At 42.3% G+C, this 22,057-nt stretch overlaps 2 protein-coding genes across 3 annotated transcripts; both read right to left on the bottom strand.

Moving 5' to 3' along the window:
* Window positions 1-322: 322 nt before the first annotated feature.
* On the bottom strand, window positions 323-12,857 carry bpifcl (BPI fold containing family C, like). 2 transcript variants are annotated; one of them, XM_079492345.1, is made up of 16 exons: window positions 12,705-12,857; window positions 11,131-11,242; window positions 10,833-10,944; window positions 9,360-9,491; window positions 8,795-8,950; window positions 8,630-8,687; window positions 7,915-7,975; window positions 7,733-7,824; window positions 6,595-6,771; window positions 4,978-5,037; window positions 4,364-4,534; window positions 3,368-3,438; window positions 3,230-3,272; window positions 3,070-3,130; window positions 2,587-2,663; window positions 323-1,345 (listed from the first exon to the last, which is right to left on the bottom strand). In XM_079492345.1, exons 1-16 carry the CDS (start codon window positions 12,780-12,782, stop codon window positions 1,259-1,261), a joined length of 1,548 nt encoding a protein of 515 aa, XP_079348471.1. In that variant the 5' UTR covers window positions 12,783-12,857; the 3' UTR covers window positions 323-1,258. The 2 variants fall into 2 exon arrangements, with proteins under 2 accessions (XP_079348471.1, XP_079348472.1); XM_079492346.1 differs by having other exon boundaries at window positions 11,131-11,256; window positions 12,705-12,783.
* Window positions 12,858-13,437: 580 nt separating this feature from the next.
* Window positions 13,438-17,016, bottom strand: LOC306915089 (vesicular inhibitory amino acid transporter-like; the record flags this gene model as incomplete). The annotated part of the gene is made up of 2 exons (XM_079492334.1): window positions 13,438-15,598; window positions 16,615-17,016. 2 exons carry the CDS (start codon window positions 17,014-17,016, stop codon window positions 14,411-14,413), a joined length of 1,590 nt encoding a protein of 529 aa, XP_079348460.1. The 3' UTR covers window positions 13,438-14,410.
* Window positions 17,017-22,057: the final 5,041 nt, after the last annotated feature.

Genomic DNA, 22,057 nt, shown 5'->3' with positions numbered 1-22,057 from the left:
CAAATACCAAACGACAGTGTGATTTGAGTCTGGCTTATTAGCCAGGCTACATCTGTGCTGCTCTGCTCTTTTATTTTCTTCCCGTTGTCTCTTATCTATAGATTTGACAAGTGCAGGGTTGATTTTGGACACAGCCTCGTGTGACGTTTTGCTCCATTAGACAACATGAAATGTGAAAAAGGAGGAAGTATGTCATTATTACCAATAGTAATGAGTTTATTTATGCTAGTCAAACAGCCAGTGGCCTTGTGGTTAGAGTGTCCGCCCCGGGGACTGTGAGGCCTCATGGCTGCAAGGCTTAGCCTACTTTAACCAGCCAAGTTCATTTATACCCATATGTCCTCCCATTTTGACAAATAGTACATGTTTTTACAGATTCAGTTCACTGAGGTGAGTGATCAAAAGGATTTGACAGTTTAGAATACTTTGTGATGCAGACACCATATCAGACTTTAATAGAAATCGGTGTGGCTGTGTATGAAACATTTCAGTCAAGGTGCATATAACACTCCAATTCACATATAACACTCCATATGATATCTATGATAAATTGTCATTACATGCATGCAATCATAACAAACATATTAACCTTTAAGTAAACAATGAGTGGTTATTATTAAAGATTGATCTTTAATTGCTTAATTGCGTCATTAGCTTGTTAATGGATGAAATTACAAACTGTTAAAAGGCACCAGAATACAGGGAATTGCATCTACTCTGTTAAAAGGTTTCTGAGGGAGGACCCCCAGAACCACTGCCCCACACACATATTTAATTGTTTTTGAGGGGCGCTAGCCCCTGCCCCTCCTATATACAGGTTTAATGTTTGTTTTTAGTTCAATGTTTGTTTTAAAAACACCATTGACAATGGAGGGAAAATGTACATCATCTTGTCCCTAACACAAACATTAAATGCCATTAACAGAAAAGAGAATTTAATGTTTGTGTTGGCACCGTTTGTCTTACGTACATCACCATTACATCACCTAATCAACATGAGTTAGACTTTAATATATTAGCGGCGCCTCACTTCACACGATTGCTTCCATGATTGTAATTATTAACTGATTAATATAATTCTGAAAGGTTTACAGCCCTGCATGAGCCAAAAAGTTGTGGAATGTAAGTCTTGACACCCAGACTAAGCAGAGAACAACAGCTGATTAATTAGAAAGAATATACAATCTGAAAAAATGAAGGATGGGAGTCTAATGCTGTATGATAAATGTCTAATCATGTGTCTACAGATGCACCAGCATTATAAAGTCCAGTACATTGTCGTCTTTTGGTTCCATTCGGTGTTTCTCTGCGACAGCTCAGCATCCGAGGACAGGAGAATAAACCCCTGTTTGCGCAAGAAGAGAAGAGTGAGCCCATTTAAACTCTAGATCTGTGGTTTTCAACCTTTTTCATATCAAGGCCCATTATTTATTCGGCATTTGAGCCACGGACCACCATTTGATGAGATTTAGCCTAGCAGACCCAAAACTAAAGAATATTTTGTTGTCGTTGGATACGATTTTGATGTGGTACCATACCATAGTAGAGAAAACAGTTTGATCAAAAAATATATAAAAATCTAAATTCTCTAATAGTGTAGACATCTTATAAATTAAGTAATGCAGATGTTTAACAATAATCTAACTCTTGAGAGAGTACAATGAAACCAAATGGACCCATAATGGTCCATTTGGTTTCATTGTACGCTCTCAAGAGTTAAAATCTATGAGGGTCCATTTGGTTGCCAACTCTCCATCATTTAGCTGGGGACCACCTGGAACCACCTCAAGGACCACTGGTTGAAAACCAATGCCCTAGATCAAATGCAATGAGCCCTATGAAATACAGCTGCACCTACATACCGTCAGAATTGTTCAAATACAAGTAAAGAAAGTAAAGCAAGAGCTAGAGGAGAGATGGCATGCAGCAGCAAAGGCCCTTGGGCCGAAACTTGTTGTGCTTTTATTAAAACTTCAACTGATTGACTCTCTGATTGAAAACATGTACAGAGAAGAGATGTATAGACTTTGTGTTTATCTTGACCGTAAAATCTGAATCCCCCACCCACCCACTTTTCCCCTCACTATATGTTTTATGTTTGAGTGGTGGAACCACTCCCTTACGGAGCTATGTGGGTGGGTGGGTGGCTGTCTGGGTATGAGCACGAAAACAGCATGGTTGTTTTTCACCACCTGTGCGCAACAACACAAACACACACGCACGTATTAACTGTATATATGATGCTTTCGGGTGTGCCAGTACAGTACAGTGACAGTACAGTACAGTAGAGGGACCGCCACACGGTAACTGTAATTTCTCAACCTTGTCTTGTAGAAGTGTATATTTGTACGTCTCTAAATGTTATGATGAATTGAAAACCTATTGTAAACAAGTGTAATGCTTCAATCAATCAATCAATCAACTTGCATTCCCTTTTGGAGATGTCTGCATGTGTCTTTGGAGGTGTTGTGCATGTATGTTTGGAGGTATGTACATGTATGTTTGGAGGTATATGTACATGTGTCTTTGGAGGCATGTGTGTGTGTGAGAGAGAAAAAGGTAGGAATTCTCAAATAGGATACAAACCTCCTCTATCTTCAGAACAGAGTTGACCAACTTTGCATGTGGCGTGCTGGGTAAAACAAACCCACATTCCAGTTTTTCTAAAACAAACAATTACAGGTCATTTCAAATATATAGAGTTCAAAAGTACAATGTAAAAAGGTATACTCATATATGGGATAATACTACAGATCGCTTTCTGTTCTTGCAGCTCGTCTTTGTAACAGTGATGTTATAGTCCCTCAACTAAGCACATTAGAAACATCTAATTCTAATACATAGTCCTGACTAGACCCAGATATTCAGATCTACCTGAATCTGTATTTATTTATTGACTATATAGTCTATAAATAGAGGTTTGCTGTTCATTATGAATAGCAAACCTCTATTTAACTTACAAACACCAAGGTTACAGTATACATACCATGGTACTATGATTCCATGTCTATGAACGCAATTATATTTAAAGTTTATTCAGTTTAAAGTTTATTATTTGTTCAGACTCACCATTCACTTTAGCCAAGAAAGGCAGTAAACTCATCTTGGCAAGGTTTTCCAACGGAGCTGTCTGCAAGGTGACATTAAGTTACACTCACTATTTAAAACAACTTAGCCCTGATTTCAGGATCCATTTTGACTGACTTATTGTGATGTATTTCTGACAAACCTGAAATGGTCCCACTTCACTTGATGCCAGTGTCAGCTTAATACTGTGTTTGCAAAAAGACAGCGGCGTTACTATGTGAGAATGAGAAAATAGCAATAGTGACTCACAATGTAAATGTTGCCAGGATGTTATACTTACTTGTCCATCGCTATGGAGCCCTTGAGTTTCCCATCCATGTCGATCCATGCCTTACCACTGAATTTAGAGTCCTGCAAATTAAATGAACAGAAGTTTGCATTAAATATCCACGACAGCAGGTGAGATCCGACAATATTGTTTATTTATATTTATTACATGGCTTGGTTGAATGCTTGATTCTGATTGGTCAATCGCCAAATTCATCGGTCTGTTATTTCTGGATAATGACCGCTCCGCTCTATAACAGACCCTCGGAGCACTTACTGCTGTTTCCAACATGACATGCCATGTAAACACACACACAGTGTCATTTACAGCAAAACATTGCTCTCAAAAATGTTTTTGAAAACATTTGAGCGAGAAATAGACGAAGCAGTACCTGAAAATGGATTCTATTTGATCAACTCACCGACTGTGCTGCAGCTGGGCAGTCGCCGGCCAGCGCAACACTTATGGGAATACTTTCATTACCAAGCAAGGAAATACGAGTCGTTTTGTTGTGTTTTGGGTCAATTTATTAATTTATGTATAAAAGTAGCCGTGTAATAAGCGGGATAATGTTTGGCTGAGTGGTCATTGTTTATATGTAAATCAGCCTGTCGGTGATTTATCTATAAACAATGACCACTCAGCCATAATGTACATAATCACATGGTCACCATCTTCTTCAAAGGATGTACTCTCTGTATCAGGCCGACCTCAGGGGCATTTGTGTGTGCGTTCGCGTGTGCACGTGCATGCGTGCACAGGCACACATGCATGCATGCATGCATGCCTATTATAACACTATAACTGCTATGCTTTGAATGTCAATGTGTTTTCCATGCTCATGTGGTTAATAAGGATAAGGACTTGACTGCACCATAGAGCTGTGCATAGCTGAGTTTTTCAGTTTTCAGCACCCGTTTTACATCACTTAGCTAGCTTGACAAAATATGTAGCTTGACAAAATATGCAACAGTCACATTAATTTCAATAATGCATTTAAGTACTCACAACATTGAGAGTGAACAGCGGGGTACGTGTTGCATTGTGTTCGATTGCAAAGGCTTTAATAGTCCAGTTTAACAGGTCCAGTTTGATGGAGCCATTGTGGAAGGTGAAGTTGGGTGTTGCCTTTGCCTGCACCTGCAGTTCCATCAGCAGACCTGGAAACAGCTTGGGAAGCTATAGGTAAACAATAAACAATAGTGTTTTATGAAACATCCATGTGCTGGAGTAGTGACAGCGAGGGAGATAATTGGAATTATCATCTCTTGATGTCTAATCTGTTTGCCTTGTACAGTACAGTATAAAGGGTTGTTTACACCAAGCACTAGAACTAAATCTCTGTCTGTACGTCTGTACGTCTGTACATCCGTCTGTAGTTCACGTACGTCTTACAACATTGATAATTAGAGTTATGGTGTAAGCAATGTAATTGATCTTAATAACTAAATGGTTAAACCAAGAATGTGAGTTGCTCCCTTGACCTCTGAACCTCCCCTCATGTTGATCATCGTCACTGACGAGCAGCATACATACAACATAACAGTTTTATGTATAACAAATGTTTACTGTCCCATTTAATGAGACAGGTCAATTGGTTCTACTAACATACAATGTCTCACCTGAGGAATGAATAGCCCAAAGGAGCTGGTGTTGAGGTGGAGAGGACAGCCGGGAGGTAACTGAGATGGATGGGAAAGAAACGGCATGTTACTGTAACGTCAGACTGACACAAACACAGTGGTGGAAGAAGTACTCGGATATTTATTAGCAAGTAGCAACAACAATGTATTAAAAATGTACTTTGGTATTGGCATGCTAGGGGGAACATTCACCAAAAATAGTCGATCTACAAAATCACAATGCATCGCAAAAGAGATTGATGGCCCTATCGGGGGCGAGTTTAAACTTCTTTGCCATATTTTACTATATTGAAAAAACATCCTACCACTGCACATGCACTTAATTTGCTAATAAAATGATGGTCTTGAATTGAGGAATGGATTGATAGACAGATGGTCAAATAGATGGATGGAAAGATAATGGATGGATGGATTGTTTTTTTGTTTGTTTTTTACATATTGATTCCTTGAATGACTGTCCATCAAGGCCCTAATCAAACTAGACAATAGCCTTGGAACAGCTGTTGGTTGGTTCATATGATCTTCTGACAACTAAGTTAACTGTCATCAATCGGTTTAGCATTATGTAGCTATAACTATTTTTTTCTGAATTCTTAATAACTTACATTATAGCTATAGATAGCTGATTACACAATATCAGCCTTTGGCTCCTGATCTTTAGAACCATGGACAGAGTTCACCTGTCCAGTCCAACATACTACTCAGCACCATGGACAGGTCACAGCTCCTGTATTGTGCTTTAGAACCAACCATGGACAGAGCTCACCTGCCCACTGTACTGCTCAGTCAAATGGACAGTTCATGTGGTTCAGAACCATGGACAGAGCTCACCTGCCCACTGTACTGCTCAGTCAAATGGACAGTTCACTCACCTGCCCACTGTACTGCTCAGTCAAATGGACAGTTCACTCACCTGCCAACTGTACTGCTCAGTCAAATGGACAGTTCATGTGGTTCAGAACCATGGACAGAGCTCACCTGCCCACTGTACTGCTCAGTCAAATGGACAGTTCACTCACCTGCCAACTGTACTGCTCAGTCAAATGGACAGTTCATGTGGTTCAGAACCATGGACAGAGCTCACCTGTCCACTCTGTACTGCTCAGTCAAATGGACAGTTCATGTGGTTCAGAACCATGGACAGAGCTCACCTGTCCACTCTGTACTGCTCAGTCAAATGGACAGTTCATGTGGTTCAGAACCATGGACAGAGCTCACCTGTCCACTCTGTACTGCTCAGTCAAATGGACTGTTCATGTGTTTCAGAACCATGGACAGATCTCACCTGTCCAGCACCACTCAGCACCATGGATAGCTCCACTCTGCTCAAACCTAGCATTTGCAACCCACAGTTTACTGTATTATTGTGACAAAAAAAGCCCCATCCTCTGCACATTAGATTGTAATATGGTGCGTGTGCGTGCGTGCGTGCGTGGACATTGATTCAGTGGGCTGTTGGACTGCAGGCAGCTCGCTCAGGTGGCCACAACATGTTTGATCCCTGCCTGTCATTTAAGCTGGTCTCCCGCACTCGTACGTGCACACACACACACACACACACACACACACACACACACACACACTGATCATACTCACCGTGCTGTCGTTGATGATGACCTGCAGTCGTCCAGCTGAGTAGTAGGCATAGGAGGCGCTGTTGGCTGTGAACTCAGACAGGCCAACTGACAGCATGGAGGCTTGCTGTTCTGGTAGTGTAAATGGCTTAGCCTTGAAGGGAGGGATCTCACGGTGTTTGATACTGTAGAGCTCTCCCTTTCATTAACGAGATGTGCATGCAGTTGCATTATAAGGTTTGAAAACATGGTCATGATCATAAAACCCCCATTTAGACCTGAAGACAATTCTACAAATGGCTCACGTCAAGGACCCCAAAAATGATATGTAATTGGCCGCTGACACCCCCCATCTGAAAATATGTTGTACCAGGGTCCCACCCAGAAGCAAAGATTTGAGTTAAAAACGTTCGCTCTGAAAGCATATATATTCAAAGAATTGTGCCACATATTCAAGATTTTTCTAAAATAGCAGATCTACAGCTCGTAGCGCGGCACTAGTTACGAGTTCTCCAATATGAGTGATATAATGTACAATGTGTCAAATACAATATTGAGACACTGAAAGTATTCATGATGATGTTGTCGATGGGGTACTTGTTGTAGGCTACATTTGCACTTATGTGAACTTCATCCTCTGCATTTACAGGAGGCACTAGTATTAATACACTTAGTTTTGATTTCATCTTAGCTTTGTCTTGGTCACTGTCTGTGCCTAACGCTATCTCGATCTCTCCCTGCTTATTCCGCTTTATTGTGTGTTATTCTGAGTTCAGTCATTCAAAGCATTGTAAAACATGGAGTGAGAGAATGCTTGGAAGTTTATATTAAAGAACACAGCACTCAGCCGTATAGATTAAACATCAATATTTATATTTTGTCGATACATCGATTTTACTCGTAAACCATATTGTCCAGCTACCGAACAGTATGCAGGTTTATAGCCCTCAGTATTGCCATGGTGTCCTGTCAAAGTCTTGTTGAGTGAGGGACTAACCTCATACCTGCTCACGGCAAGCCATAAGCTTCAGTCTTATGTCTAACAACTAGTAGATATGAAATTGAAATGTGTCTGAAATATCTTGAGGGATAAGGAAGTTGCTACAACATGCAAATAGAGCTCAACCATCTTAACCATCAACTCTCTGAGATATATTTACCTTTAGATCAAGTCTCACACTTGAACTATTCATGAAAGGTAAGCCGGTGAGAGCCATGTCCACAGCCAGATCTTCATTCACCTTGAATGATACTGTAAATAAGCAGGAAATGCATTTGAATACAAATTGTGCATGGGTGAAAAGTAGTCATATACAGAATTGAATGCTATTTGCTGCATTACCATTTATTTCCTGTAGATGGTGCTCCATGTCCACTATGTGCTGCTTTACAGCTGGGCAGATCTGGGACAGGATAATGTACATTAAAATCTGATTTAGCATTTGTCAACATTTAATTAATGTGACATTAATTTAATTTGTCAGCTGTGAGCATGTACTGGGATTTTACTGCGCTTTTAATTATTTTTCCTGCTGTCTCTTCAGGTGTCTATAGGTGTGGAGCTGTGATAGTTGGCACAAGTGTACCAGGTGATTTTTGATTACATTAATTGGCACACCTTCAACTAGAGAGAGCACTGCAGAACTAATTAGTCCTCTCCTGTAGTATGGTGGCATGTGTTCACTTGATTGAATACCACCCGAAGATAAGTCTTAATTGCAGTTCAACCCAAAGAATGACTCAACACAAAAGCACCTCTCTATAAACCTGTCTTTTGATCTCTTCCCACTCCCCGGCACCACTGTGACTCAGTGAGATGATTTTCCAGAACCATGTATTGAGTTCTACAGTAGTACAGTGGAGATTGACAGGAAACAGGGAGAGTCATGGAGACTTGCACCTGCATTAAGGGTCCATCAGGCTCAGGAATCAAACCCGGGACTCGCTGTCAGGCTGCATCAGAACCTATAATATGCGTAAGCACTCGGCCATCATAGCCCCCACCCACCCTTTTCTCCCCTATATATTGAATCAATCATGGGTCAGACAGTACTCACTTTCTCTTCTATTTCGCCTTTGATTGAATTAAGGTCCACAAGATGCCGGGCGACCCAACTATGCATGACAGAGGGGCAAGGTTTATACATTTGACATTGGTATGATTTCTAGGAAGACACTCTGATATATGTATGTCTGTCTTTCCGTCTATTCATCCTTTTTACCTGCTCCGACCATAGAAGGCCATTTTTGCTTCTCCAACAGTACCATTGCAGCTTACACTGGAGATGTTAAGGCGTCCATTGGCATCCCTCCCCACCTCAGCTATAGAGGTCAAATCCAGATTAAATACTCCCAGCTTGAATGCTCCACTCAGAAGACTGGAAAAGTGGAAATACACATAAACCAACACATATCAACAGGCTGGGTAGATCTTGATGGTAAATAAGCACATAGATTTACACCGTAACTTAAGCATCCTTTTTGAAAAAATATAGTATACTAACATTTTGTGAAAATGGCATATCTAAAAGCTCAAGCTTATAGATATTTCGGAGAGGAATTTGGTGTGATGGGGACAAAAGAAGGGGATCAAAGATGACCCCTGGTAGGACCTTAATCAACTAAATATATACTTTTGGCTGTAAGTAGTTATGGGGTAAAAGAGACAATTATTTTCAAAATGTAGATTTCCTTGCACATAAATATTATACAGATGATTTTGATGCATGCATAAATGCCAGAGCAACATATGCAAGCCATCACAACCTGATTATTGTTATTACTTACACATAATGATAGCGCATCGACCAATAGCCTTTTAGAGCGATACTAAGGCCAGTGAGAGAAACCTTGAATCCTGTAACATCCTTGTAGAACTCAATAGATGGTTCTGGAAAATCACACTGAGTCACAGTGGTGCTGGGGAGTGGGGAGAGATCAAAGACAGGTTTAGAGAGGTGTTGGTATTTAACATTTGTGTTCAAGCTCAAAGAGAGCTACTGCTCTCTTTGATATTTTGCAGGGGTCCTCAATGTTGTTCAGGCCTTAGCTGAGACAGCGATGAAGCAGGGACCTCGTAACCCTGGCTATATTGGATAGAATTATGTTGCATATTAAACTTTTATTTTTCTCTTTGACAATTGTGTGGTGTGGTGGACATCCAAGTGATGCTGTAGCTTTGATGCTTCGATGTTTTTTGTTTGTTTAGGCTACACTTAGACAATTACTTTAAATAAATAACAAATAAGTCATAATTAATTGATGTTGTTAACTTGTTACGACTTTGAGGTCCTATCACATAAATATTGTGTGGACCCCTAGTACATCTCAGAACTCCATAGGGATCCCGGGCCCCCTGTTGAAGACCCATGCATGACTCATATAATACTGTTTGTGGCTAGAAATCTAATTATGTTGCCATGGTATGCAGCTTTTTCCAATCCAACACGATCTGATTTCACACACTGACTGGAATTGTACTGGAATGAAAGCCTACAGTACATAATGTATACTCCAGGGCCATACAGCCAGGGTGGGATTTTCACTCACATGCCAATTGTTTGCCAATCTTAATGCTGCCATTGCTGTTGGTTACCACCAGTCACTGCCCACTTTGACAGGTAACTAACCTTCATTTCATTTTCAGGCCATGTTCTGTGGCTGTACAGCACACCACTGAATCATGGCTTACTGTTAAGTGGAAGTGAAACTTAAACATGATTTGGGTCGTTAAGTGAGAAGAAACTCTTACTTCGAGGTAACTATATAGAGCTGTATATTACTTCCCCATTCGACATGCAGCTGGAAAAACATGAGACTGTGAATAGATCAATGTTATTGTCACTAAATAGAAAATGTTTTCGGTTATAGATAACATTGCGTGGTCTAACATGAAGCGGGAACTGCATTAGAATTACCAATAACACTTGGCATAACATCGGGCATCTTTGTATAGGAACTTAAACGTTGGCATGAACTTGTATAGTTCACCATTGGTTTCTTGTGGTTCGTCAGTGGTTCACCATTTGAGCTATAGTGACCCATGTGATTGGCTATATTCTCTGACTTGGCTATTGTTCCAATAAAAACATCACACTTGTGTGAAGTGAGGGGCGCTCTTATCATCATACATCACATTACACATGCTCAGCCAATCAAATCAATCAAACTGTGGTACACACAAACACACAAAGCTGGGCATAGGAGGGGCTAGCAGCCCCTCAAAAACAAATTGCATCCAATAAAAAACAAAACACCTACTGGACAAGTTGGTATGGTATAGGTCCCAAGAAGGTGTCGACATGACCCCTGATGGTTGGGAAGGTCATTCCAAGCAGCTTCTCCTGCATCAATCCTGCACCTATATGCCTCCCTTGGGTATAAAGTACAAGGAGAAAAGGAGAAATAGAAACTGTGGACTTTTGGGGGTACTTTTATGCTCTCGTCTAAGAGTGAGTCCTGTCACTGTATATTCTCACCCACCCGTGACCCAACTCCTTTTGTTTTATATGACATTGGACTGAACGGACAAAAGGTGTACTATTTGATATTTGCTTACCATACTGAAGTCCTTTGTTGGTCAAACTGACTTGTATGGCAGGGTTTTCTCCATAACAACAGGGAACGAGCAGCAGCATGATTATCAAGGATGGCAGCATCCTGCAGGTCACCTAGTATAGAAGGACTGAGAGCTTTCAAAGTCATCCTGCAGGTCACCTAGTATAGAAGGACTGAGAGCGTTCAAAGTCATCCTGCAGGTCACCTAGTATAGAAGGACTGAGCTTTCAAAGTCATCCTGCAGGTCACCTAGTATAGAAGGACTGAGAGCTTTCAAAGTCATCCTGCAGGTCACCTAGTATAGAAGGACTGAGAGCTTTCAAAGTCATCCTGCAGGTCACCTAGTATAGAAGGACTGAGAGCTTTCAAATTCATCCTGCAGGTCACCTATAGTACAGAAGGACTGAGAGCTTTCAAAGTCATCACATACTCATTTCAGTATCAATGGGGGTCTTGGCGGGAGACGACAATCACTGAGCTTAAATTTATGTTGAACTTTGGTATAGAACCTTGGGTTCTATCCGTACCTGGCCATTATGTAAATCATAATCAATCCAATCATGTTTTTCCTTTGGTTCGTGAGTGAGTGCGGAACTAGAAGTATAGCAGATTCATGCAGTCTAAATATCATTCGTCAAAGGGCATTTAAAAGAGTGCCTCCATTTGTGTCTCCATAAGGATTTGCTGGTCATCAAATTATTGGCTTATAGGAATGCGACAAAAACTAAATAAATTCAAGAAATGAATTCAAGTCTCTATTGTGGGGTGAACTATATCCCTTTAATCAACTATAATTACATTCTATAGAGAATTGTGTGCTTACAATTTTGTGACAACAGTTTGCAGAATGCCATGTAATGTGTGGCATTTTAATTCAATCAGGTGTTTGAGGGTTAGTTTGGGTCAGGGATGTTCTTCCTCACAAGCCCCCCTTCCCTTTATATCATTCTTAAAGTGGAAGGACCTTCTGCAAACTGATGTGTCAAAATGGGAAGCAAACGATCTAAATTGTTAATCTGCTAGATCTAATTTTAGCTGGTATACGCACTGGAACAAAGCAAGGGCACTAATTGCAAAGGGTGTCAACTCTCAACTGACTAGTGTATAAGTATAACCTAATATTTGAGCCAACTTCCTCAAAAATAAGTAGCCTACTCTTGTTTTTTTAATTGGCAGATTCTAAAAGTCTGATTCTGTTACCTTTTCTACATACATTCAATTTCAGTATGGAAACACGATTTTTTTTTTTTACAAATAGAGCAGCTGAAATCACAACTTTCAACATTGATCAAAGATTTTACCATTTGACTCTGTGACAAACTTTTGTGAATAATGTTTTGTGAACACTGGAAGTGGGTGGCTTCTCTCTCTGATCAATATTTGGATATCACGCCCAGGTGGAATTCGTTTGCTAAAGTTCAGCATCACTCTAAAATAGGCTATTATATTTAAAGCCCTGAAGTAATTTGATTTAATACAAAAACAACACATGCCCGTGTATGTACAATTGTACACTACACCATACTCAATCAGAAACAATCGTTTTAGTCTGAAATGAAATAAAACCATATTTACCAGGATTTCTGTCAAGTCCAAGTGAATGTCGTTTGATCTTGAGAGCCTGGTTTGTGACTCAACTTCCCTCTTGGCCATGATTTATACACTGTAGACTTCGGTCTCCTGACTGTTTGCACTGAGAACTTGAGAAGTGAAACTCGCCGACGCCTACACAGTAAAAAAAATCATTTCAGGTCCATTTGTACATTCGGTATTTCACAGTGTGCTCCATAAAAAGAACGCCCTGGCAAGAGAGCAGATCAGGCTGCACAGATGAATGTGTCTGATTTTGGGATGGGTGTAGCTATACAAACTACAATCACGAGGGTTTAATTATTGTCGCACAAGAGCTGTCTGTCCCTATCTGTCTTCTTCTGAACTGAACAGTGTCAGTGAGCACCGTAAAAAACACATGTTGGAATTTATGAATAGACTTTATGCGGTATAATAGGCTATACACTGCATCCTGATTCCTGGCAAAAAATATATAAAGAATAGAATAGAAGAGGAAGAAGAGGAGGGAGAGAATAAGGGGGGGCAGCTGGTGCATGAGTCATTTCACATAATGCCTATCACGAGAAAGTCCGCAGTTTTTATTTCATTAGCACGCAATGTCACAATCATTTTTTAAGCAAAGCAAAGGGAAGGTAAACAACCCGTGATTTGTTTTTACAGCTAACAGAACTGAAACGTTTTGAATCTAAACTAAAGAAAAAAACAATAATTATATGAATAAAAAACACGAGTTTAGTTTTGTTTTCTTTACATAATTATGCTACCTTGGACAAGACAAACATTCTCAAACCATCGTGCTTCCATTTAACGGGCAAAGACACTGAGAATCGCCAGCCATAAATTATTTGATTTATTTATCCGTCATTTCAACAAGTACTCTCACAGCATGATTAATTCCATTAAAGCACACCGAACAATTTCAACAGGAAGAGAATATTAACGGACAAACGATTTTCATAGAACACACAGAGGACCCACACTTGCTTGCACTTGAATTCACTTCATCCCTAACGACATTTGAAACATCAAAAACAAAAACAAATGTGCCAACGAGGACCACTATAGACTTTACAATCGAAGAAAAAAAAGAAGCAAATATACGAATTATTTTTGTTCAAACAGCTACACTGAAGTTATTCATACATGGTTATTGGTTCACTATATTCCGCAGAGCACCATCTGACAGGCTATAGACGAGTATAGGCCTATACCTATACGGCTCTGTACTCAGATAAATGATATATTTATAGCAGCTCAAAACCAAATACTGACATATTCACCCCATTATTTTATTACATATATGCCATTCCCTGGATATAAACACACACTCACATTTAGACCCATTTGGCGGACATCACATTAACGCAGGGACTGCTGCGTATGGTAACCTTGTCGACACACACATGGCCCGTTAATGATCATGGTCTGTATAAGAAGAAGGCTATGTACATAATTATAGCCTGTATACACGTATTGATGTAAAGTCTATTATTGCACATAATCACGAAGGCAAAAAAACCAACGAATACAAAATATAATGTAACACTCGTATAATCCCCGTGAACTTCTGCGTCAAGTTGGTCGACATGCAGCATGGTGATGCTGTGTGCGTCATCGTGTGCCAAGTTGAGAGCCTATTATGACATCACCATTCAATGTGAGGTTTTAGAGTTATTAGGGGTTGTAACCTGGTAACCCTCCTGGAGCCCTCAGTCATGGAGATCATACTTATACGCCTCTATGAGCCCCTCAACTGAGTGAATGAAGCCCGATATGGCACATATGCCACCGATGACGAAAATGGCGACGTCGAAGAATACGTGGTGCCACAAGAGACTCCTCCACTGGAGCTTCAGGTGGAAGAGGCTCGGCAGGAGGAAGCACAGCCCGGCGCCGGTGAGGCTCCCGGTCAGGCCCATGAGGAGGGCGAAGTGCGGGACGAAGATGGCCATGAGCAGCGTGAACACCACCAGGGCCACGCGGAGGCCCAGGCCCCACGACTTCAGGCGCCCGCCGGGGCCGTAGCAGTCGGGGAAGAAGGCCCTAGGCCCGTCATGGAACATGGACTTCTCCATGACCTCGACCGCCGCGAAGAACGGCAGCGGGTAGGAGAGCAGCGCCTTGGCCACGAGGAAGAGGTTGACCACGGCGCGGATGGTGGACGGCAGGTTGTCCGTGATGACCTCCTTGGTGGCGTCTGCCCACGTCAGGTAGGCGACCAGGGCGAAGAGGCCCTTGAGGACGCACGCCGAGATGTGCGTCCAGTCCATCATGCAGTGGAACTCGCTGGGCTTCTGCATGTTGCCCTCCAGGGAGGGCAGGAAGATCTGCGACGTGTAACTGAACACGATGATGCCGATGGAGATGGGGAACTTCTTGACGTCGATGTAGAACTTGACCTTCTCCCAGGCCCAGTCGCGTGCCCTCGACAGGCAGTAGGCGATGACGAGCACGTTGATGACGAAGTGCGCCAGCGTACACAGCAGGCTGAACTTGGACACGGTCTTGAGGTTCTTCAGGAAGGCGCACGGCAGCAGCGCGATGGTGGCCACCACCGACCAGGCCTTCTGCGACACGGGCAGCGAGGGGAAGCTGTTGTACATCAGGTTCCCGCTGACCACCACGTACAGGATGCACGTCATGACCAGCTCGATGATCTGCGCCACGTTCACCACCACGCCGCCGAGCGCGGGGAAGCGCGGCGCGCAGCACGCGTTGGCGATGTCCACGTAGGATTCTCGCACGCGCACCAGCACGCCGTCCTCGTTCTCCTCGTAGAGACACGCGATGAGGATCTTGCCGGTGTAGCAGCACACCACCGCCGCGAAGATGATGAGGAAGAGGCCCAGGTAGCCTCCGTGGAGGATGGCGTAGGGCAGGCCCAGGACGAACATGCCCTGTGTGGACAGACAAGCACATCATCAGTGATTTGAGTCTGGCTTATTAGCCAGGCTACATCATCAGGCCCGCCCGTCATGCATCCTCACATGCACAATTATACGGTCACCACTTTGTCAAAAATAAAAATAAAAATAATAGCCTATATTAATATATGCATTATCATATCATGAAATAGACGCGTGTGTGTGTGTGTGTGTGTGTGTGTGTGTGTGTGTGTGTGTGTGTGTGTGTGTGTGTGTGTGTGTGTGTGTGTGTGTGTGTGTGTGTGTGTGTGTGTGTGTGTGTGTGTGGGTGGGTGGGTGGGTGGGTGGGTGGGTGTGTGTGTGGGTGGGTGGGTGTGTTTTTGCGCGCGCGCGTGTGTGTGTAGGCCTACCCATGCAAGTCTCACTTCGATTTCCCTAAAGATATGGTTTCTTTCTATAAAGCATGCATGAAACAACGAATTACGAGGTATAATAAGGACAATTACATTTGCATTTGTACATTTAATTGCTATGACGGTCAATTTGATCGCATGGGTGATAAACTGCCGTGACGCTTCGGGCTATCAAAGACATTCAGGGCCTGCTTGCCTATAGAGGATAAAGCAACTGTTTTCTACTGATAAAAAAGATTTGAATATATAAATCTTAATTTATATAGCTGCTACGATCCGGGAGAATAAACACGTTGTGTCTAGAAAATGTATAAAATCGATAGAAAGGTTCTGAATAAATTCATAGACAGTATATAACAACATTTTATTCGTTTATTTTCTGGCTGTTTTACCATAATCTCAGGCTGTATAGAATTCGGAAAAGTCCAATAAGGATTTTCTCTTTGTCTTTCAAAATATTTTTATCTTATAAAATGTAAATATTAGCAACTCAAGGTGACTTTTAGATCCACTGTGTCTATGTATACTGTGTATATACTGATGCAGGGCTCCAAACGTGTTGAGGCCGTGGTATCATTCCTTCATTAAATGGACATTTTCAGGGGCATTTTTCTCCTTCGTCTTTAATATCTATACCTGAATGGCGTTGGTGACGTTCCACCCCGCCTCCCAGGAGGTGATCTTTGGTTTGTCCTCCTCCAAAGAGCCGCTGGGTTTGAGGGACGAGGGCCTCCTCGCGGGGCCAGTGGTGCCGTCTCTCTGGTAGTGGCTGTCTCCTCCAGCTCCTGCGTCTACCTCCCCGTTTCCTTCCATCTCACCCCCTTCCTCGTCTCCGGGAAGGACGTCCATTTGCATCCCTTGCCTGTAGTCATAGTCCAAGTCGTCGCACTCCGCGAAACCCTTGCCCTCTTCGCCCGTCGCGGCCTGGAATCCCAGGCGGGCGAACACGCCGCTGACCTTGGCCTTGGACTTTTGGGACACCGTGTGGGACGCATTGGTCAGTTTGTTTGTCAGCTTGTGTCGGATTAGGTGGGCCATCTCCCAGAATGTATAAAAAAATGATTTTTGTGGTGAAAATTAGATTGTTGCGTATAGAGATGATTGACAGATGCATGCAGTTATTTCTTTCAGTTACCTCGATCCCGCTATAGAACCATGCCTGTTGCCTTGGCGTCGTGCTATAGCCTCTATAACCAGTTATGACACTCACAGCAGCTCTTCAGTATATCCATATCCCTCCCAATTAGCAGACTATATAATATAGGATACCTCCTGGGACGGTGCATCCAAATTAACGGGTGCCACAACAAACAGAAGAAAGACCAATATAGTTCCTCGAGTGTATAGCAGGTGTATTCAAACACAAAACAAAGTCTCGAAAGCCGTTTCCTCGTATAAATCCTATAATTTATCCTTCAACCAGTCGGTTCAGTCAGCTCTGTCACCACGGTGACAGGCGCAACGCGCGAACGGTGGAATCTGTGTGTCACGCAAGGGAGAGGAGAGGAAGGGGGGCGTGTACCACATAGTGTAGCCTGGCTATTTTCCACATATAGACTCACTGCCCGATAAAAGAGTTGTGCGAGCTAGACCCCTCAAGGATGGCATGGAGCAAAGCGGAGAGAGAGGGAGAGGGAGCCGCGCGCGCGTGTGTAATTTGTGCACCGGTATGTGTGTGTGCGTGGAGAGAGAGAGAGAGAGAGAGAGAGAGAGATATTATGACACGGGGGCTGCCTGAACCTCTCTCTGGGGTTATATTTTCACCGGTAGAGTAATCAAGGACAAAATGGTCAATTCAGAAAACCCTTGACGTTATATGAATGAAGGAATGCCTGATAGACACGCAGCTGACATCAGGCAGTGCAGGATCAACAGCCGACACTTCATTCCAGAATCCCATGCATGCTGGGCTGACTGACGAATTGCACATGCATGCATGTTCGATTATATCAAACCGCTATTATTTTGTATTTCTATAACATGGCAAAAAAAAGAGGACAGGTGCTCAAGGAATACAATTGAAATGCAAATGGATGGAAAATTGGAACAAACAAACTCTCGAGAAATAGTTTATTTTAAAATCCAGAATGCATGTAGGCCTATAGCCTACATGTAGGCCTAATCGCTACATTGTTGTGTCTTAGTAAAGTGCTCCACCAGATGTATAATGCTTACCGCCTTTGAATGGCCTTAATTACAATATTATTTTGGAGATATATATATTTGTAGAATTTTTAAGAAATGAAAAATAGCAGGTGTATTTATTCGCCTATATGTACAACACGAATCACCATCACGCCAAAGCGGTGACGCGCAGGCCTACGTGTTAATCAGTGCAAACATTTGTTAAACGGCCGCACGTGCGCCGCGGTGCGCATGCACGCTAAAAAGCCCAATAAAATAAAGAGTGGACGTGCAGAAATTACTAGCCGCAGTGAGGTGTGAAACGTGTGCAAAAAGACTGGCTGATAGGCTATAGAGTATATAATAGGCCTCTAGCCTGATTTAGTTATTTATCAAGATTCGTTTGAAATTATATAGGCTACAGCCTAATAATTAGCCGGAGTCCAACACACTCAGGGAGCTATACAACTCTATGGATAAGGCCTATATGTAAGTATAGGTACCTTGGACAGCGCCTCAGACGATTAGTTTAGCCCACGTGCAAGCAGCATATCCCATTGAAGCTACATTCAACACATGAGTCACGTCACGTCTCCATCTCCATGATTTGATCCACCATATTATTCACACACGGAAGAGAAGAACAAATAGGGATATTATTTGATTTGATTTATTAGACGTCATAAAAGAAAAGCACTGTATGATGCATGTTTATCATGCAGAGAAACGCCAAGGATATAAATATAGACACGTGAAGTATAGGCTAATTGTCTGAAAGTTTTTTTGATATCCTTGGAAATAATGAAGCTTTTTTTTAACTTATGTTTTGCAAATGCTCTTTCACATGCACCTATAACCGTGATTAATATTAGGCTGGCTGCCGCTATACAAATTGACATTGATAATTGTTCAATAAAGCTATAAGAAAAAAAGCGCTGCATTGGGAGAAAGAAATAGAAATGAGACGAAAATGTGAAAAACGACTACAGGGTTCTAAATTTAGCATAAAACCCAGAGGACAGGGAAAGTTCCGCACATTTTCATGGTTGGCTTAGGCTCCTTTGCCAGCTGCCATTTGTGTTCATGCATGCTCTCTCTCTCTCTCTCTCTCTCCCCCCCTCTCTGTGTACGTGCGTGCGTGCGTGCATGTGCGTGTGTATGTGTGTGTATGGTGAGGGGAGAGAATATTCCGGGGAGAGTCCTTGGGGCATCTCAGTGACTAAGCTTCTCCCTCCCCCATGATGTGCAAAACCCTGGGCTAAAGCTAGGACAGGAGATAGGTTGCAAATGTCATCCATGCAAGCACCACTTGCATGGATGCATCCATTGCATTCACATTTTGAAGAGGAAATTATATTTCGAGAATGTAAATGTAATTTGTACCTTTTCAAACAACTTCAACAGTAAAATGTTTCTCTGCTAACATCCATTCAAAATGGATTTTTCATTGCTTTTTCCCTCCTCTTATTGGTTGCTGGGACGACCATTTTATAGCTTATATGTGCTACAAAGAGAAGGATTAATTCAGGCAACTGAGGCAAGATGTGGTGTGTGTGTGTGTGTGTGTGTGTGTGTGTGTGTGTGTGTGTGTGTGTGTGTGTGTGTGTGTGTGTGTGTGTGTGTGTGTGTGTGTGTGTGTGTGTGTGTGTGTGTGTGTGTGTGTGTGTGTGCGTGCGTGCGTGCGTGCGTGCGTGCGTGTGTGTAGGGCTCAGATATGGAGGAGCTTAAAGACTCGTTTAACAGCCATGCAGCAGTGCTGACTGGGGGCAATAATCTCTGATAGTTGCCATGGCCACAGTAATTGCACCCAATTGGAAGGAAGGTACCTATAGCTGAGATTTGGGAGGAAAGAGATTTCTTGTCATGCAGCACAGGTTGCCTCTCTGTATTTATGTCATCTTGTCTTTTTCTCTTTCTATATGTATTTGCATATTTCCGAATTCTTGCTCTTATGTGCTTTTCTCTTCCACTCTTTCTTGTTCTCTTAATTTGCTTCATGGCATGTCTTTTTTTTGTCTCTCAGCCTTTGTCTTTTCTTTCTTTCTTTCTTTCTTTCTTTCTTTCTTTCTTTCTTTCTTTCTTTCTTTCTTTCTTTCTTTGGTCTGTCTTTCCATGTCTCTGATGTCTTTCTGTCTGTGTGTGTCCTTCCTGTCTGTAATTAATTTGAGTTTGATATTCATTTCAGTTATATTCAGGACTTACACACTGCATGCACTCACGCACACAACCACACACACACACACACACACGCACACACACGCACGCGCACGCACACGCACGCACGCACGCACGCACGCACGCACGCACGCACGCACGCACGCACGCACGCACGCACGCACGCACGCACGCACGCACACACACACACACACACACACACACACACACACACACACACACACACACACACATGCATGTGCATAAAAAGAAGTGACAGGTGCACAAACACATTAATCATTGTTTGCCACAAAAAAGTCTGCTTTGCTTACAGGGCTTAGGACTGAAGAGAGTAGTAGTGACAGTCTCTGTGTGTGGGGGTGAAGCTGCATGACTGTGTGCGTCTGCGTGTGCATGCATGTGCATGTGCGTGTGTGCGTGCGTGCGTGCGTGCATGCGTGTGTGTGTGTGTGTGTGTGTGTGTGTGTGTGTGTGTGTGTGAAAGTAAGACTCAATGAGAAACAAAAATATATTGCAATAAAATGAGAGAATTTGTAGAGAGACAAAGAGACATGCATTTCGTGTCTGCTTGCTATGCGAGTGTATGGAGGGAGGGAGATTTGTGTGCAGGCGTGACAGGGTGCGGATGGGAGTCATGGAGGCTGCAGGGGTATTGGTGTGTGTGTGTGTGTGTGCGTGCGTGTGTGTGGCTTTGAGATCTCAGAAGTGGTCAAACTCAGACTGTTATGTAAACTGGTGTCCGTCTCGCGCATATACTTGCTTGAGTGTGCATGTGCGTAGAAACTAACTTGCTCTTGTCACGGTCGACCCATCACAAGTAAAAGTCATAAAATACGATTGAAGCAATGTGTGATATTAATGATATAATTGAACATCAGTAAACAGATGTATTTCAACCAGGGTAAAAATTGTATTCTCTGCATTGTCATGTCTTCATTATTCTCAATGTATTTACTGACAGCATTAGAGAGATAGAGAGGGGGAATGGAGGCTATTGAGAGTTATAGCAGATGTAGATCCTTGCACACAGCAAATAGTGTACCACAGCACAAAATACAAACCATATATTGCAATGAATATGTTTTCTGAATACCGGTATAGCCTACATACAGTATTTTGACACTATAGTTTATCCATGACCGGCACATTTTTAATTATTTTCATATATCAGAATCACACAATACCGAAACAAACAAAACCAAAACCGTACAAAAGTTATACATTTCTTAAAGATTACATTTGTCGCCATGAAGTAACAGTCCCTGAAAAAATATTATTTTTGGTATTTTGAGCGTAAACCTTTTGGGACTCAAGACATTCTCCTGTTCGATGACTTTCCTACACAGAGACATCCTGTCCTCAGTTTTAATTCAACTCCGAGATATGTAATCAAACATTACACTTGAGTGAAATTAATAGTTGGATTTCACCGTGCACATATATTGTCTTCTTATCTAATGATAAGCAACGAGTCTGTGTGTGTTCACAAAATGGAGGATGCTGGGCATCATGCAGTTCTAGAGGTTGTATCCTATTTGCTGCTTGCATGTCTCATCAACACAGGCTTGGATGACATGCACAACAAGCAGAGAGACACTGACACAATGTCATGTCTTGCCTTCTGGGAAGAGGGTGTGTGTGCATGTGTGCGTGTGTGACAGACAGACAGACAGAACGAGAGCGAGAGAGCGAATTTATGAGGGGGTGTAGCGTATTTGTATGAGTTGTGACTATGTTTGTGTATGCATATACAAAGACACATGCATATGTGACTGTAAGT

This window comes from Electrona antarctica (genome assembly GCF_951216825.1).
Source record: "Electrona antarctica genome assembly, chromosome: 2".
Taxonomy (NCBI): Eukaryota; Metazoa; Chordata; class Actinopteri; order Myctophiformes; family Myctophidae; genus Electrona; species Electrona antarctica.
This window is presented reverse-complemented; position numbering and strand designations above follow the sequence as displayed.